The 19,585-nt window shown below is 32.5% G+C and overlaps 3 protein-coding genes across 9 annotated transcripts; 2 read left to right on the forward strand and 1 right to left on the reverse strand.

Annotated features, from left to right (window-relative positions):
• Positions 1-195: 195 nt before the first annotated feature.
• Positions 196-709, reverse strand: LOC108475193 (uncharacterized). Its single transcript, XM_017777178.2, has one exon. The coding sequence runs from the start codon at positions 692-694 to the stop codon at positions 290-292; it is 405 nt and encodes a 134-aa protein (XP_017632667.1). The 5' UTR covers positions 695-709; the 3' UTR covers positions 196-289.
• A 2,606-nt stretch (positions 710-3,315) lies between these two features.
• On the forward strand, positions 3,316-5,663 carry LOC108475723 (uncharacterized). Of its 7 annotated transcripts, none has more exons than XM_017777710.2 (4): positions 3,316-3,440; positions 4,241-4,339; positions 4,892-5,282; positions 5,383-5,663. In XM_017777710.2, the coding sequence occupies exons 3-4, from the start codon at positions 4,992-4,994 to the stop codon at positions 5,518-5,520; spliced, it is 429 nt and encodes a 142-aa protein (XP_017633199.1). In that variant the 5' UTR covers positions 3,316-3,440; positions 4,241-4,339; positions 4,892-4,991; the 3' UTR covers positions 5,521-5,663. The 7 variants fall into 7 exon arrangements, with proteins under 7 accessions (XP_017633199.1, XP_052882145.1, XP_017633200.1 ...); XM_053026185.1 differs by lacking the exon at positions 3,316-3,440 and adding an exon at positions 3,912-4,048; XM_017777711.2 differs by lacking the exon at positions 3,316-3,440 and adding an exon at positions 3,969-4,115.
• Positions 5,664-14,807: 9,144 nt separating this feature from the next.
• Positions 14,808-19,585, forward strand: LOC108474452 (leucine-rich repeat receptor-like serine/threonine-protein kinase BAM3). The gene is made up of 2 exons (XM_017776382.2): positions 14,808-17,779; positions 18,810-19,585. Exons 1-2 carry the CDS (start codon positions 15,202-15,204, stop codon positions 19,208-19,210), a joined length of 2,979 nt encoding a protein of 992 aa, XP_017631871.1. The 5' UTR covers positions 14,808-15,201; the 3' UTR covers positions 19,211-19,585.

The following is a 19,585-nucleotide window of genomic DNA, read 5'->3' on the forward strand; positions in this document are numbered from 1 at the left end:
AAATGTTATATTTTTAAATAATTTATATTATTTTTAAATTTAAAATTTAAAATCTTAGTTTCCTACGGCTACTTCAATAAATTTGTTGAAAATGCCAAATTTTACTAAGCTGCATTGAACAACACAATAAAAGAAAGATTTTCCCTTTTATCATATCAATGCCACTACAAAAACAAGGACAATAAAAGCAGTCAATTATTAACCAAGGTGGTTGTTCTTTTACTAAGCGAAACAACAATGCATATTCATAAAGGCTATATAAAAATTTATTGTAAATAAATATGACACACTAATGTCTAAAAAGTTTCTTCCATACTTTTAGGATCTTGCCTTTAATGTTCTTCTTCTTGTCAGATCTTCTTGTCCCATTTACATCCCATTCTTCATCAACAAAAGGTGATCCCAAGCTCATACACTGGTCGTAGATCCTACAGTACCTTTCAGAAACAGAAGAAGATCTTCTCATCGAGAATGCTCTCTTCACAGCAACCTGGAGCTGCAATGCGTAGGCTGAAGAAACCGAGTTGTTTCTTCTCAGTTTGGGACCAAACATCTCACAATTGTTGCTTCCTTGTTCATCTAATTCTTGCTCTTGTGTATTGGGGTTTGAGTTCTTGGTAAACTGGTCCATTTCTGGGTTCTTCACTATGGGGTTTAAGGTTTCTGCGAGTTGGGTAATATCTAAAGAGTCCATGGACCTTGTATTTTCATTGCCACCAATATAATACATGTGAATATATATATACATACGTATAATGTGGATCTCAAAGTGAGAGTCTAATAATCAAATGAGTACAGGATTAGAAAATACCAATATATATGTATAAAATTCAGAATCTCAGTTGCAGCTGCATGCCTTCGACTCAGGCTTGTGGTTTGGAGCACAAGCTTTTGTAGTGGATCTGTAAACAAGTTATAACTAATGCAATAAATGTTGTGTTCCTCATTGCATCATCAAGTATCATCGATAAAATCACATTCACATGCATTGACAAATGGCATCTCATAGGCAATAATATAAGAGATCAGATAAAACGGGATATCAGTAACCTTATAATCAAAACTAATCCACGTCCTAAGCAGATGAGGCGAGGCAACTTCATTTTAGGCCTGTTTAATGGAAATAAAACAGTATGATCTTGTAGTAAAGTAAAAAAGATTCCTTTTTGTTGGTAAGGCCTAAATTCCCAAGAATATGATAATTTTCCACTCTGTACTTGCATGCCTAAAGTCCTACTTTCTTTTATTATTATTATTTGTATTTTGATAATTGGGGATGGAATAAGGTTACTTAGAATTGAACTCAAATTCTCAAGCCTACAACATAAATTACTGGCTTTTGTTTTTGCTTATTATTATTTGATACAAATTTAAGCATGACATGAATGAATCATATCGTATCAATGGTGATTTAAGTGTTATAAAATAAACAATGGATAAATTTCAAACATTATATTTAGAATGAAGTTAGGAATTGAATGATAGGTGGGTGAATAAAATTTAAAAGTTTTGGAGCCCAAAGCTCAAAATTAAATTATTTTCATTTTAGAGGGACTGAAGTTAGAATTATACCATGCTAAGGCCCCTGTGTACACTCATATTATTCTAGGAAGGTAGAGATGGGCTTTTGTCTGGACTCACAGTTGTCCAAAATTCAATTTTACCCAGGCTTTGGATTCTAATCTCGACCCACTTTTCATTCCACTACCAAAGAAACACTTTTTCTATATATATTGGGTTCACATTTATCAACATTCTCAAATTATCATACGTATATTAAATTAATTTCCAAACTTTAAAAAGGTTGTAATTGAAGCCTTAAAATAATCAAGTCTTTTACTTGTATTCTGATTTGCCTACCACAAAAGTCAATCACTTCAAGTATTACAACTTAACAATGGATTTGATAAATCTGAATTTGATGTCGTGTTAAACATAGATTAAATAAAAGATAGATTCATACCGAAAATCATACGTACTAATTGCTAAACTGTCTGATTTTACTTTTTTCTCATTTCCATGTGGCATCTTTTACGTAGTCATCCAAGAAATGAAATCTTTGTTGTGTAATGGCATGATGAATTTTTTTTTTTTTGATAATAAAAGCTTTTGTCATAAGTTTCAATAGAGAGGTGGGAGGGGCATAGCAGCATGACATTGCACATGTACATAGAAACATGGATAATAATCCTTTTTTCTTTTTAATCTATCTGATTCACCCATGGCATCATTTCTACACGCTCCATAAGAAAGAGAGAGAAGGCACATGGTTACAAGTGGTAGTTCACTGCTGAATCAATTAGCCTAAAAAAGCAAAGCTATGAGTGTGATGAAGATTAAAGAACTGAAATCATAAACCATTAATAAACAGCACTCTCTCCATGGCATATGGGTCTCATGGGAGTGTGTGTGTGTGTTTTTATTAAAAAACTTTAACACATGGAATATGATCTTTTTTGCCTTTAGGCTTATTTCTTGCTTACAAGAGTCTCAAAACAAAGACCTGTTTGTTTGAAAAGGGAAGGGGTTGCTTGCTTGAGTCAGGGAATTTGGTTGTGAGAAAGAAAAAGGAGAAAAATATATGGTTGGAGAATGGCAATCTGTTTGTTTTTTCATAAAAATCTGCTTTAGTGTTGCTTTCTTATCATGGGGTCCTCTTTCTCTTTTACAAATATGTCTTACATGGAAATGGGAAACAATCATGAAATGACCTTTATGCATGAAGTGGCTTTGTTTAATTAGTCAAAATTTCATGTTTAGTAGCTTAAATATCAAGTTTAATTCACCCCCTTTTTGTTTTCCCATCGGTTGAATGAATTAAGTGATAAATAATCTTGTTTTTCACTTAGGACATGTACTATAGTAGATGATAAGTTTGGGTTTAAATTTTTTAAGGAAATTGATTCATTTTTTTGGGATAGGTCTAGATAGGCTTTCACATCATTCACAGACATTTTCATTAACTTGTTGACAAAGGGTCTCACTCAAATGCAACTTTTGGTGAAAAAACAAACAGACCCTCTTTTCTTTCCTTCCTTTTCTCCAGGGTCCTTTCATAATTTAATTTGTGCTGTAATTATTGCTTTCACTTTTCTATATATTCTTGTATGAATTCTTGGCTTTATGGAAAATACCTGTTTCATAGAGCGGGAAAAAGAAAAAAGAACAATGTTGGTCCCTTTACTATTAACTAATAACAGTGTTACCCTTCATTTTTACTGTTAAAAATTATAGCTATGTGGGCTTTAGAGACAAAAAGTAATAGTTTATAGGTTACTCTCAACAGGTTTGTGTATATATATATATACATACATACACATATCTATGAAGAATAATTGTGGTCTACATCATCCTCTTTTTGTGGCTCTTCCCTTTTTGCCACACACCAATTTTCTTTCTTCTCTAAAATCATTACATTTCTGGTACTGCATAGCTGTAAGGTATCCCCCAACCTCTTCTCCCTTAAATATTCAATTTCCATTGTTATTTGTTTTTTTTTGTATATTATGTTTGCTTTGATCACATGCCTATTTATTTACAAATTTTTATACTATAAACATATAGTTTAGCATCGCAGCCTTAAATACTATTCTCTAACAGCTTTATCTTTATCTTTATCTTTATTTTCACTTTGGTTAATAACTTCACATAACCCTATAATTTTTAACAGCCTACCTCGTGTCTTAATGATACTTATAATCATCTTTCATGTGAAAAACTGCTGAAATATAGAGTTCAGTGGAATTAATTATTATCTTTTGAAGTTTTCACCTTAGAGATGCAGTTAACAAATTATAATTATATTGGAGCTGGTTAACAAATGATTAACTTAATCTTTTAAAGTTCATGTGGGTTAAAACAAGGGTAGATGAAGGAACCAATACGCCACCTTAATGTGTAAATTTCAATTATAAAATAATAATAATAATAATAATAAAGTGAACAACTTTAAAAAGGAAGCAATAGGCCATTCTTTTGAAATTTTCGGCTCTCTCCAGACAAGAAGGCCCATGCTTTTGATTTATTTAGGTTTGCTTCTTCAGACAAGGTATAGTATTCATTAAGCTAGGCATCAGGGATCATGTAACATCAAGACATCTAAGAAAAAAAAAAGGGTACTGCTGGGATTATCATATAACTTTGTCTTTACATTTTCAAAATGGGGTATAAAGCTAGGTTGGTCTGAGCTTTGCTTTCTTTAAATAATTCATTAAGAAGCAGTGGTGTCTTGATTTTCCAGGGCAGTTGAGCTATAGGATTGAAGTGGCTAAAGATTACGTTTGTTCCTAGCTCCCAGGACCAAAATCCAAGGCCTTCATTTAACTTCTTTTAAGAACAGGTTAGTATATAATATACACACACACACAACCCTTTCATATATACCACAAGTATTCAATTGCAACACTGCACAAACACAGGCAAATAGGATCACCTGACCTGAGAGTCACTGAAAATGATCTGCTGCCTCTAAAATGTAAGTACTGGTAAGTTGTAATGATATGCCACCACCGCCTGGCATTACGTCAATGCTTTATTTGCATCTTTGGGTCAATTTTTTTTTTCGGTTTTGAATCATCCCGTGGCTGATCATCTGAAAACCAGTCAGTTTTAGAGGTCTCATATGTGATTATCTGGCCTGATTTTTTAGAATAAACATTCAATTTTTGTTCCTTTTTAGCCAGTCCGTGTGCTGATGATATGGTTTCACAAGGCACTTTATAAGCTTTCTTAGCAATTTATGTCAGGCACTGTCATTGGCAACACCACCTTCTTGTGAATTTTCCCCAAAACGCATATTACCAAATTTTATCAGTTTCTGGTTGCGACCACATATTTTGTTCCTTGTACTGTCATAATTAGAATGTTAATGATTTACATAGTTTTATTTCAGGGATAATGACCAATTCATGAATGAGGAACAGCTTTTTTTTTTGTGGTTTTAAGCATGTTTTGATCATTACACAAGGACTATATTTGTTCCTACAACAAGTATGAATGAGTTTGGTACTGAGAGATCAAGGCCATGGAACATATATACAAGTTCAGATCCAAGTCCATCTCAAGCAGTAGCTGATAAGGAAACTCCTTGGAAAGACTTTGGAGCATCCATGAATGCCATTTCTTTTGGCTTTGTTGCTACAGCTATCTTGATATCAATGTTCCTTATAATGGCCATTTTCGAACACCTTTTTCGCCCCAACCCTGCTTTTTCTTCACCTGATCAAGTTACTGATGGTGGTTTAGGGTCTAGACCAATTGAGAAACTTGGGAATCAAGAAAGAGTGAGCTCCCTATCTCTTTTCTGGTGTTTGATGTATGTATGTATGTATGTATGTATGTATGTTGTGATGTTTGATGTATGTATATATGTTGTGATGGCAGGTATCATATGCATCAGATTTCTCAGTGGTGATGCCAGGAGAGCAATATCCTACTCATATTGCACAGCCTGCTCCTTTGCCTTGCCCAAGGGAAGGCATCTATTGGCCACCCCATGAACATAATTTTGTATTTCCCTAAAAGTGTACAATAACACCAAGCAAAGCATTCATCAAGGATGTATGTACATTTTATCAACAATCAAACACTTGCTCACTTTTCTATATTATTATACTCCATTATCCAATGAAATATTTTATCTTGAAGCTGGTTTGTGAAAGAAACTAGTATTGTCTAGGATGTAGGTTTAAAATTTCACTAGAGATCCTCAAACTATAGCTCAAATTCTAAATTGGTCCTACTTGGATGATGTATGAGTGTAGGAGAAGAGTGACTCCCCATATGGTCATTACACGCTCATATACCCTTTACCTTTGCTCAACCCAATAATATCAATCATCTCATCTTTGTGGAGCATTATTTCACAGTTCACACCAACAAAAATGTCTCACATCACAAGATAAAACTCATTTTTAGGAGATCCCCGTCCACTCCAGCAAAGGTTTACTGTTTTCAGTGGCACAAATCTGGAAGGTGTTTTAACATATCCAACAAGTCAACAACCATGGGGTTGATGTCTCAATGATGGTAACAGCTTCACAAGTTTAAAACACATGTACCACGCAGGATCTATTTATAAAGTCTTCAATGATTATGGATAGAGAAAATAAAGGAGAGCTTTATACTCACTTACAAATTCGATCCGACTTGACTTCAAATTTAATCAGAATCAAATATGATTATTCGACATGAGAAATCTAAAGAACACCTAGCACATGGTGTATTATTTCTTAGACCAGTATATCAACAAGAGATCATCGAATCCTCCACAACAAACCAAACTCAATCATGTATAAGACCAGTTTACTATACAAAAATTAATTTATTTATTTTTAATAAATAAAAAATAAATATAATCCGACCTTTAATATAAAGACCCATGTATTTTTACCAAATTAATATGCCGTTATTATGAGACATCAAGCCCTGAATGGCTTACTAGAAGGTGAAATAATATTGTAGCCCAGGCGTAGGCTGTCAGTCCAATAGTGCAAAATTGGCTCAAACGAAAATCTTTTATGTACATTATACTTCAAACAAATTTCAATTCTCTTTTCACTTCTACCCAAATAAAAATAAACCCACTTACAAGAGTCTTCTAGCCCATTAGGCAAGTTTTTAGACTTGATTCCAAATATTGGTCTTACTTCTCCTAGTCGTGGTCCCTTTCTAATACAAATCCATATTTCTAGTATGGCTAAATTGGAAGTTGAATAACTAATCTCTAATTCCAATTTCATTTTGTTTAGGATTTATTTGTGTATGTTTTTTCTCTCTCTAATCTAGCTAGCATAAGTTTTTTTTTTCTTTTTGTAGTTGCTACTTAAATTAATGGTCAATTTTGTTTCTTAAATATTTGTCTAATCGATTAAATATTAGCTTAAATGATGTTATCGTTATTACAATTTCTCAAGATCATGAGTTTAAACCGTATAATATTTCTCTATTTAATTAAGAGTTTGGGAATTATAGAGATAATTTAATAACATATGGTACATGTAATTATTTTATGTTAAAATGTTATAAAAAGAAAGTGAAGCAACATTCTTAAGTTTGTCATATATATATATATATATATATAAGTATATATTTGGTGATAACTACATGTAAAATTACACTTAAAACTTCTATTATTCGTCTCGAGCACTACTTTATTTGCTTGTCACTTGCGCATCACTAGATTTTAAAAGCAAATGTTTAAAGAGTTAAAAGACAAAATTGGGAAATTAATTAAACCGGTATTATGTGTTCCTTGCATGGATTTTGAGGTATACGTTTAACTTTTGCATGCAGCGTTGGATCTTTCTGCAAAGAGTATCTTAAACCTAAATTTCGTTTGATAAGAATAAAAGATATATAATAAACTCATAATTAAAAAATATTAAGATCAAACAAAAGACTCAGAATTTGTGGATTATGAGGTTTATTTTGCAATTTTGCGTGTAGTTTGAGACAGTTGACGACAAACTTATCAAGAGTAAAGACTCCCACCATGAAAATAATATTGCCTTATTATTATCCAACCATTGTGGATGTCCTTTTGAGGCATATTAAAATGTTTTTTTTTGTATAATTAAGATATATATTATTTCGGTTTTATTAGATTGTAATTGTCTCTCTTAACAAAATTTTCTTTAGACTTGAATTCTCTACTTAAGTGTATATTATACCGAAAAATAAAAATTTCCATAAAAATTATAATATAGAAAAAGAATCTAACAAATTTTGTATCGATTCATCCAAAGTAATAATGCAGAGAGAAGTTACTTTTATACATAAAAGTATTGCAGATGTGCTTTGGAATGCATTTTGGTACATATACTTTAAAATAGGCAAAAGATTTTTGAATGTTTTGAAAGAAAAAAATAAAGTAAATGAAAGGTGGATTTAATTAAATGATGTGATGTTAATTTAAATTAATGATTTTTAAAATAATTTGACATATTTACAATTTTCATAATAATTTAGTTTAACTTGATTTCATATTTTATTCATCGAATAAGCTGCAATAAATTAAGTAAATATATCATATCATTTTAAATTAATATCACATCATTTAACTACAAATTTATCTTACAGTTTTATCAACTTATCTTTAAACAGTAACAAAAATATCATTTTACTTAGTTTTTTCAACATACAAAACTTTCATGCTGATTTTAAAAATACAAAGATTAAAATACATTTTGAGCTATAGTACTTTTTATCTATTCTTGTCGGGACAGCACAAGTGCTGTGGACACTCAAAAGAAGCCCCAAAGTTAGAGTGGCCATGGCCATGTCCATAACAGTTAAAGAGAAAGGGGAAAAAACCCAATAAAAGATCAATCATTCAATCTCTTTATTAGCAATTGATCCATTGAGAACTACTAGTCATTGTTGCCTTCATAGGAAAGTGTGAAAGTTTCTTGTTTCAGCTTTCATAGCTGATCAGTTCTATCACCCCAGGATTGATTTGCTAGCTAGTTTGTGCACACTTTATATTATAACCATCCCCCAAACACACACACAAAAAAAAACCCCTCAAGTTTTGGCATTTGCCCTAACATGAAAGATTATGAAGATTTGAACTAGGGTTTCGGTTTTTAGTTTTGGAATTAATTGTTCAACCATGAATTTTTATGTTTATGAAAATATTTACGGTTAAAATAATTCGGACGTCCCTGTGTTCTAGTGATTGAATTAAATTAGTCCCTCAATTATTAAATGGATAAATTATTCTTTATAATATTAAAATGAATCTAATAAGTCTAAATTGTAATAGAGTTAATATTTACAGTACAAAAAATAGGGGTGAAGAGAGGGGGAAGGTAGGGGCCTAGACCCACCAAAATGGAAAATTATTGCTTTAGTCCCTCCAAAATTTATAAAATCTTAAGTTGATATAAGGTAAAATTATATTTTGACCCCTAAAAAAATGTTAGAATTTCAATTTAGTCCTTTTGAAAACTATCAAGATATATGCCAATACAAGGGTGAAATTGTATTTTAGCTTTCATAAAAAATATACAACTTAATCTCAATCCCTCTTAAAAAAAATTCTGGCTTCGCCCCTAATAAAAAAATGTCTTGCAAATTTTTTTTTCAATTGCAGTTTAATTTCAAAAAAAAATATTTCATTTACAGAACCATAAGGACTTTAAAAATATTAAGTTTGTTAAATAATAAATGTTAATTTTTTAAATAGTAAATGTTAACTCTATTCCAATTTGTCATTATTTGATTCTTTTTAATAGAATATGGACTACATTGATCAAATCCCTATAATAGAGGGACCTCTAAGATACATTCACCCAAATATAAAGAGACTATGGTCTATTATGAGCACGATTTCCATTAAAGTTGAGACCAAACTTTGCTTTATATACAAGCTTTTCCTTTTTTTTTTTTTCCTTTTCTTTTCTTTAATTTTGCCAACGGTTCCATAATATGGGGGGGGGATACAGCCTTTAGCCCTTTAAGTAAATACAAGGCAAAGCCAGCAGCTGGCATCTTTTGAGTAAAGGTGTTCAAAGGGGCGTGATAGCTCCAAACTGCTAAGAGGCCCTCCTAGACTGTCAGTCTTGGTCATTGGAGGCTGGTGACCACCCCAATCAAAGGACAATAATACTCTTTACATCCCTATATTGATTTCATATTTAAATATGACAATAGCCCCTTTGTTACTAACCCCTAGTAGTGCCTTCCATGTTCTTTGCATGCATCTTTTATTAACCTTAATCTCCCAAATATTTGTTATTTTAGCATCTGATCCTTTTTTTCTCATGAAAATTTGACTCTTTAATTGATCTCTATATGTCCATGCAAAGCATTGTTCAAGTGCTTGGCTACTTTGCTTAATCATTTTTAAGGTTAATTGCACCATTAGCTTTGGAATGTACTAATTGAGTCTTAAAAGAAATTAGTATTGTATTAATCAAGTACTTTTATTATCTTAACCGTCAATTTAAGTATTAAATGCTAATTTCGATAATTTATCAATAAGAATATTTTAAAGTTGATACCAGCTTAAAATCCAGATTATAATTAGAAATGACTGGTTTTTGTGCTCATGAACTGGTGCTTTGCAATGGTGGTGGTGATCTAATTAGAAAGGACTGGTTTCTGTGCTCTTGAAACTGATGCTTCGCGATGGTGGTGGTAGTGATTTTTGTTATTTACTTGTCCATTCTGTGTTCTTGAATTGGTACTTTGCGGTGGTGGTGATCTAATAATTATGATATGTATAATGAAAATTTTGACCTCAAGCTATCAAAGTATATTCTTTTACAAATATATATGATCGAAGAGATTTTATTTGACCTTTAATCATTCCCTTGCTAATGATAAAAAGGAATGAAGTTTGAAAAATCAAAGATTTCTATTGAGTGCGATTTGATTTTGGCTTCATTTCTTTTCCTTGCTCCTCATAAAATAATAACTAGCTTTTTAAGTAGTAGATTTGTTGACTGGGTTAATTAAAATGATTTAAACTTCACTATATAAAAATTAAAATATTTACTATTCATTTTATCTTAAATAAGAATATTGGCCAAAGAAATGAACACAAGGAGCATTAACCTACTAACTAATGATACTATTTCTCTTTATATTAAAAAGTAATATTAAGTGGAATGAATATAAATAATATATAATCCTTTTCATCACAGTCATCTAAAACTTGTACTAAAAAATTATTATGTGAATTTGAGAGCCTATATATATACAATAATATATGTCTTTCCACTAACTTATAGAAGCATCACATCTTTCAATTCCATGATCCACCAAACACCAATAATTCCTTGTCACATTGTAATAACTCCATGTCCATCATTATACCTTTATCATAACTCACCAGTGAAAAATGAATCAAAAACCAGTAGAAACCAGGAAAGATGTTTCCAAGCCTTGCCCTCCATGTATGCATGCTGATGTAGGACATGGGTCCATGTGACATGGATTGATATCATCTATATGTACTGTCCTTTTCCTCCACTGGTTCTTTCCCTGCACGCCACCTTGCCTTCGTCATGCACTACTTTGAAACATTTATATGACGTTCTACCATTACAAAAAATAAAAACAAAGATGTTTAACATACAGGAACAAGCAAGTTCTTGCCCAGTAAACGGTTCCTGTTTTTGTCTTTGTATACGACAGTACTATTTTGAATGTAATTCTGGGTGTTAATTACTTTTTTTTCCTTATATAATGAATATAATCATTTTGAAGATTGAAATAAATTTCACATCATATATATTTATATATGTTCACACGACTACTTTGGAATCCTTGAAGAAGATAAAAGTACAATATATATTCTTTCTTAAATGTCAATTATGCTACAGCTCAAGAATAAATGAACAAAACCTGTAAACATTTCAAAGCAGCTTTAACAAGAACTTGTAGTGAAATACAAGGAACCTGGTTCGATGTTCTGCCACAGTTCTATTGTGATGTAAAAGTCAACTATTGTCATGTTTTCTAATTCATGCATGATCTTTCTTGCAAGGAAAAATGAAAAAACTGGAACAGATTCATTCACAAAGAAGAGTACAAATGCATCAGTTCGTAAAAAAAAAACTGTAAATGATTTTCCCCAGAAAATGCAGCGAAGTTTGATCATAATGGCCCCATGTTTCGGCATGTCATTTCAATACAGAAGATTAATACACGTTCCATATTAGAATTTTGCGGTAAAAGTGGAGAAATTTGTTTATTAAAAATGGTAGATTAGCTCTTATACATTAGATCAAAGTATTGGTTATGTTCTTTTTTATTAAAAATTTACCGAATAATCAAACAGTTACATATGACATGCCAAATGTACCTCCTTTTACCGACCAGGTATTAATTTTTTTTTACAGAATGATCAATTTACTTTTTAATTTAATATACATCGACTAGTTTAATATTTTTTAATAAAAGGAGCACAATGCAATATAACTTTTAATATAAAGGACTCTATAATATTTTTATCTTATTTTGTCGTGTTAATTTTTTTCTTTTATTATTAAATGATAATAACTATTAAAAAGAATAAAACAAATTTAAATTGCTACTAAATTGAATCATTTACTTGATCATATTCTTATAATAGAGAGAAGTCTGGCAGTCTATGTTAATGTTAGTACAAATGCAAAAACATTGAGAGAGAGAGCCAACAGCCAAGGCATAGGGACAATGACGCATCAAAGGGGCCACACCTGCCCATTAGTAAGACAGATAAGGGGACACCTCAAAAGCTCGAATCGCTTGCCCTATTCACAGTGGAGCCAATCACTATTTTATGACATTGACCACATGAAAGAGATTTAAAAAAAAAAAAAAAGCAGTGAAGCTCATGTTATTACAAGAGCACTCTTTCCCATGTTATTACAAGAGGGGGGTTCAAGGATTTTTCCTTTCTTTTGAAATGGTAGATCAAAAAGCAGATCATATACCGCTTCGCTTTTACTTTTCTTTTTCGGCCCTCTCTTTAAGACTATTCCATCTTCCATTAAAGCTCAAAATGTTGCACATTAAACAGAGAGACTTGGTCCCATCTCTGGGAATAAAGCTTCCACTGGTTCCTTCCTTCTATGCAACCTATCTATGCAACATAATTATATACTGATCATTCAACCAAACATTTGTAATGATATATTAATAATCATCATCTTTTTTCACTCCTTCAATCTCTTCTGTTGTTTTTGCAGGCACATGTTCCCAACTCAAAGATTAAAAATCCATGGCTATATACAAAGTTACCATTAGTATATATACATTTATGTACACTTTGCATGAAAATACTCAAAAAAAGAAAGCTTTGGGTTTTTTTTAACTTTTAATCCATTTCTGATCTAACCTATGGCTGAGGAGACTTATGACATTGTCAGTGTGTCATTACAGTAATCTGAAGAAATATTTAACATTTGGGTAAATTATCCAATTATTAATAAGTTCATTTTATAGTCATCAATTATGAAAAGTCACTCAATTAATTGATTTTTTCTTTTTTGGTCACCAGCCATTAAATGGCTAACAGAAAGTTGACGTTATAACTTTTAAAATTGGCATATGAATAACTTTATCCCTATATATTATGCCAATTTAGTAATTCTACAAAACTGAACCTTCAACGTTGATATATTGTCTAATATTATCCTTTTGCAGTTTTGTTTTTCTTTGTAACTCATTTCAACGTTATCCTTACGTTTATTAAATGAAAAAGAAAAAAGAACAATAACAAGGAACAAAATGAGCCAAATTTTGAAAAAGAAAATAGTCAATTCAATTGCTTCAAAACAAAAATAAACATTTCATTAATTCAATTCAATTGTAAGTTGAACAACTTTGAAAACTTAATTTTTTAAGCTTTGATTCGCTGCGTCAACGACGTTCAGCTCAAGCTAACAAAAAATAAATTAATCATCATAGAGATATATTAAGTTCTTAGTCATTTGAAATATAAGGAAAGCAATGCAATTGATGATCGTCCAGTTTAATAATAAACGAAATTTATATTTTCATGTAAAAAATAGGATAAAATTAGATAATGTGTAAATATTAAGGGCTAAATTCTTAAAAATTAAAACTAAATTGATACAATGCGTTAACGTTGAGGCTAAATTTATTTTTATGCCAACTTTAAAAGCTACCATATCACTCTTTTCCAATTACGGGTGATTAAAGAAACAAAATCAAATAATTAAGTGACTATTTTGTAAATTTTCATAATAGTGTAACTAAAAAAAAATGTACCAACCAATATAATTTACCCTTAACATGTTAACATAATTATGATATTTATGTCGAAAAACCCTTTATTTTTTAACAAGACCTCCATGCATGCATCATCTTGCTTTTTTGTGCTCCCCCAACTTTCTTTATAGTTGGACATACTGTTGTTAATGGATTTTTCTCTGTTTGATTTGGCTTCCACTTAAGAGAATCTTAAATATTCTTTTTACCCCTTTATCTACTAATGACATAATGGCATGAATCTTCATATCGAGATGAATATTATTACAATCCACAGATAAATATATATTTAGAAGAATATTTCAGCGCAAATATGATGAGAATTTTACAATATGTTTACTGTCAAAACTAAGCAAGAACCCCTCCAAAGATTCAAAAGATACTAACAGTAAGAAAACACAATTGATGAAAAAGCAACAGGACTATTTTCCCATTTTTTAAATGATTGAAAGTGCAATTCCATCATCTCTTTCTTCAAAGCTATAAAGAACATTCTTTGATTAAAGCAAAAGGGTATTTTTGTCACATAAAATAAAGAGACTAGCACTTTTACTTTTATTTTCCCTCCCCTATAATTCCCTACTTTTAATTTTTGTTATCCAATGGCTTTTTTTTTTTTTCAAAAAATTTTGAGTTTAAATCTTGTGGGTAGAATAAATAATATTGAAAGAGTTGATTTTTTTTTAGTAATTTCATTCGTCTCAACTTTATAATTAATCAAAATTTAATATGATTATCGAATATTAAAATAAATATAATAAAATAGCTTTAAAGAATTACCATATTTTTAATAAAACCACTACTCCAATATTTGATAAATTTAAAAGTGCTAAAAATAATATTTTTATTCTAAGGATGAGGCTCTTATACTACTTTTTGTCCATCAGTCAAGATAAAAGAATTAAATTGAACCCTAAATAAATTGTTTAAAATTAATAAAAATTAAAATTCAATAAAAATCGATGATTAATCTAATTGAATCGATTTATAATTTTTAAATTATTTATTTAATTATTATTTTACTGAAAAATGAAATTAAAAATCAATGGTTTTAAAACATTCCCTACACTTTTATTTTCCTCACTTCGCTGCTATTAGGCTTAGCTTTTTCTTTAGATAGATAAAGCATGAGCAACTAAACCATTAGACATTACTAGCAGAAAATTTCAATGTACTGTTTATTTTCTTCCACTTGGAGATAAACTTAAAAAAAAAAAAAAAAGAAAAAAGAAAAAGAGGGAGAGGGAGAGGAGCAAATAAAGGAGAAGCTTGGCTTCTTTCTTTGTGTATGAAGACTTTTCTATCAAGATGATTGATTCCACAAGCTTATACACACTTGAAGTTTCTCATATTCCTTTCACTTTTCCTTCTTTTCCTAGAAAATCTTTTCTTGTTGTAAGTCTTAAATCCCTTTGTATTTGCTTCAAGTCCTTCCAAATCCCATCCTCTTGAAAACAAATTCCCAAAGGAAAAAACATGGTCCCTCTCATTGTTTTGACATTATTCTCTCTTCTAATCACCTTTTCTTCTTGTTCTTCTGCTTCATTGCTTGACGATTTTCATGTCTTGGTCACACTCAAAAAAGGATTTGAATTCCCTGAACCTTTCTTAAGTTCATGGAATTCTTCGGACCTCAGTTCGGTATGTTCTTCTTGGGTCGGAATAGGGTGCTCCAAGGGGCGAGTTGTTTCATTGGACTTGACAGATATGAACATGGGTGGCTCTGTTTCACCGCAGATTTCAAAGCTGGATAGGTTGACTAACCTCTCCCTTGCTGGAAACAACTTCACCGGCAGAATTGTGATCGGCAACTTAAGTAACCTTCGGTTCCTCAACATTTCGAACAACCAGTTTCATGGTAACCTGGATTGGAATTATGAAAGTATTGCTAACTTGGAAGTGTTGGATGCTTATGACAACAATCTCACTGCTGTACTCCCTGTTGGGATTCTTGCTTTGAAGAAACTCAGGTACTTGGAACTTGCTGGCAACTATTTCTATGGCGAAATTCCACCGAGTTATGGCACGTTAGTGGGATTACAGTATCTTTCACTGTCGGGAAATGACCTTCGTGGTAAAATCCCTGGTGAATTAGGCAATCTTAAAAACTTGAAAACGCTTTCCTTGGGGTATTATAATGTTTTCGAAGGTGGTATACCTGTGGAGTTCGGTAATTTGGTTAACTTAGTTACCTTGGATCTTTCAAGCTGTGAATTGGATGGTCCAATTCCTCATGAACTGGGGAACTTGCAGTTGCTTGATGCACTGTATCTGCATAACAATCAACTGTCTGGTCCGATTCCGAAGCAATTAGGCAACTTAACAAGCCTGGTTTATCTCGATCTTTCACGCAATGCGCTCACCGGAGAAATCCCGTTGGAGTTCGTCAATCTTAAGCAGCTCAGGCTTTTCAATCTGTTCATGAACAAGTTACACGGGTCTATTCCAGATTATGTAGCTGAGTTGCCTTATTTGGAAACTCTGGCGCTTTGGATGAACAACTTTACCGGTGTTATACCGAAGAATCTCGGTCAAAACGGGAAGCTGCAGTTGCTCGATTTATCGTCGAACAAGCTCACCGGTACGATCCCACTGGACTTATGTGCTTCGAATCAGTTAATGATATTAGTTTTGATGAAAAATTTCCTGTTTGGAAATATTCCTCAAGGGCTAGGGAGATGTTATAGTCTCAGCAGAGTAAGGTTGGGGCAGAATTACTTAAATGGTAGCATTCCAAATGGCTTCATTTACTTGCCTGAGTTAAGTTTAGTTGAGTTGCAGAGCAATTACCTGTCGGGGACATTGTCTGAAAATGGTAATAGTTCCTCCAAGCCTGTTAAGTTAGGACAGCTTAATTTATCAAACAATCTCTTGTCTGGTCCATTACCATTATCACTTTCCAATTTCTCTTCTCTTGAAATCCTTTTACTTGGCGGAAACCAATTTTCTGGTTCAATACCACCTTCTATAGGTGAACTCAGGCAAGTCCTCAAGCTTGATCTTAGTAAAAATTCACTTTCCGGTAGCATTCCACCCGAAATTGGAAACTGTTTCCATCTCACGTACCTTGATATGAGTCAAAACAACCTTTCTGGTTCAATTCCACCTCAAATTTCCAATGTGCATATCCTGAGTTACTTGAATGTATCAAGGAACCTTTTAAATCAAGCCATTCCTAGAAGCATTGGGTGGATGAAAAGCCTTACGGTTATCGACTTCTCGTTCAACGATTTCTCCGGGAAGCTGCCGGAATCCGGCCAATTCGCGGTCTTCAACGCTTCATCATTCGCAGGCAATCCTAAACTCTGTGGTTCTCTCTTGAACAATCCTTGCAATTTCACTGCAATTACACGCACCCCAAGAAAAGCCCCTGGAGACTTCAAGCTTTTCTTTGCACTAGGCCTTTTGATATGCTCTATAATATTCGCCACTGCCGCTATAATTAAGGCCAAGTCATTCAAGAAAAACGGTTCGAGTTCTTGGAAGATGACCGCATTCCAAAAGCTTGATTTCACAGTTTCCGACATCCTCGAATGTGTTAAAGACGGTAACGTGATCGGAAGAGGAGGGGCAGGGATCGTATACCACGGGAAAATGGTGAATGGCATGGAAATTGCAGTGAAAAAACTCCTCGGTTTGGGCACTAGCAATCATGATCATGGTTTTCGAGCCGAAATCCAGACGTTGGGAAACATTAGGCATAGAAACATCGTCAGGTTACTAGCATTTTGCACCAACAAGGAAACCAATCTCTTGGTTTATGAATACATGAGAAATGGGAGTCTCGGAGAAGCATTACATGGGAAAAAAGGTGCATTTTTGGGCTGGAACCTAAGGTACAAAATTGCAACCGAAGCAGCTAAAGGCTTGTGTTACCTTCACCACGATTGTTCGCCGTTAATCGTTCATCGCGACGTTAAATCGAACAACATTCTGCTCAATTCCAGCTTCGAAGCACACGTAGCCGATTTCGGATTAGCAAAATTCTTGGTCGATGGCGGCGCGTCGGAATGTATGTCAGCTATTGCAGGGTCCTACGGCTACATTGCTCCTGGTATGTTACTTTATTAATTAATTAATAATGCCTTCTAACCATGTCTCTTGTTAGTTAAGTTAGTTAACTTGACGTATTATCAAACTGTCAAAATTTAGTGGGCCACGTCAGAAGTAATCCCAGCCGTTAGATTGTTCTTATCAGATCAATCAGAGGTTTGATTAGTGATTGCGACATGTGATTCCTAGTTGTATGAATCATTTCGCCACCTAAAGAAAAAAACAGCTGATTAATCCAATTAGCAGCTTAACATAGGATCTTATATGCTAAAATGACAGCACCAAAACCATCCTTCATTTGTTCTAGATTTAAGGACATGCAAAGCATGAAAGTATCTTACGGGTAATATACAAATTTAAAAAATTAATAAAAATCAGAATCGGTAGGGGCCCAGGAACTCTTTGATCTCAGAATGAGAGCCTAAAAGGGGTCAATCCGACAAAACTGAAAACACAAATAGCAAATCTGACTGTGATGTCTAACGTTACATGGCGTTGAGGTCCGTGAAAGGTAACCGACATGCACGTCTATCTATTTACACTCCCACCATTGTTTTTTTAGATGGAATATCTTTTAAAATTCAGGGTAAATTTTATTATTAGTATCTTCACTATTACAAAATTCTTTTTCTTACTCAATTATGAAAAAATTATTTAATTTGGTCTTTTTTGGTCATCAACCGACTAACATAAAAATAAAAATACCGAACAATACAAGATAATTAGATGATAAAAAGATAAAATTGAATAGTTAAATAATTATTTTATAATTTTTTATAATCTAGTGATAAAAAATTACTAATAGTTACATCACTACTAACAAATTCACCCTTAACTTTATTTTTATGATCTTGCTCTTACGTGTAAAGCTTTTTGTCTTCGCTGCTTCCCACCCACAATTTCCCTTTTTGCTGCTTTTATTTATTTTTAATTTTTTGCTATTGTGCTTTTCCTTCACAAGTTGACATCCTTTTTTGTCATTCACAATTATTTTCTATTTTGCAATGATGATATTATTGTTTTTGTTGCAGAATACGCATATACACTAAAAGTGGATGAGAAAAGTGATGTTTATAGCTTTGGAGTGGTTCTTTTAGAACTAATCACAGGTCGAAAACCAGTAGGTGAATTTGGTGAAGGCATAGATATCGTACATTGGACTAAACTAGTGACGAATTGTCGAATAGCTGAAGTCACTAACATTGTCGATCCAAGGCTAACAACAGTGCCCAAAGACGAAGCAATGCACTTATTGTTCATCGCAATGCTATGCGTACAAGAAAATAGCATTGAACGTCCGACGATGAGGGAAGTGGTTCAAATGTTATCGGAGTTTCCTCGTCAATCCCCCGAGTACCACCAAACTTCATCTTCTTTCCTCATTCACAATCAACAAAAAAATATCTTGAAAAAAGAAATTACCCAAAAATAAAATGAGGTTATATTTAAGGACATGGAACCCCCTTTTTTGCACTTTTAGAGTTTTATGGTGTTCTAAATTTGTGGCTTACAGTTTGCTATTTGCAAAGTATATATCTTTTTTTTTATTCCTTGTTAAAATTCACTTTAGATTTAGGGATAGTAATTTAGAGATTTGATGACTAAAAGTTATTATATAGAATTAGGGGTAAGTAATCAATGGAGGCACTTGCTTTGCTAAGGGGTGCACTATATAGGTAGGTAGAAAGAGTTTGCAACCTTAAACTATGGGGTAAACCATGCACACCCCTTTTGTGTTGTATTCTATATATTCTATAGATTTTTTTTATATTTTACTTGGATAAAATTTTTATTTTTTCTTTGAAAA

This window comes from Gossypium arboreum, chromosome 3 (assembly GCF_025698485.1).
Source record: "Gossypium arboreum isolate Shixiya-1 chromosome 3, ASM2569848v2, whole genome shotgun sequence".
In the NCBI taxonomy this organism is placed as follows: Eukaryota; Viridiplantae; Streptophyta; class Magnoliopsida; order Malvales; family Malvaceae; genus Gossypium; species Gossypium arboreum.

Bases quoted from the DNA above. Each gene is read 5' to 3' on its own strand.
- LOC108475193 (XM_017777178.2), bottom strand. From the start codon at position 694: ATGGACTCTTTAGATATTACCCAACTCGCAGAAACCTTAAACCCCATA.
- LOC108474452 (XM_017776382.2), top strand. From the start codon at position 15,202: ATGGTCCCTCTCATTGTTTTGACATTATTCTCTCTTCTAATCACCTTT. The intron at 17,780-18,809 runs GTATGTTACTTT...TTTTTGTTGCAG, and splicing joins CTACGGCTACATTGCTCCTG to AATACGCATATACACTAAAA.
- LOC108475723 (XM_017777710.2), top strand. From the start codon at position 4,992: ATGAATGAGTTTGGTACTGAGAGATCAAGGCCATGGAACATATATACA. The intron at 5,283-5,382 runs GTGAGCTCCCTA...TTGTGATGGCAG, and splicing joins AACTTGGGAATCAAGAAAGA to GTATCATATGCATCAGATTT.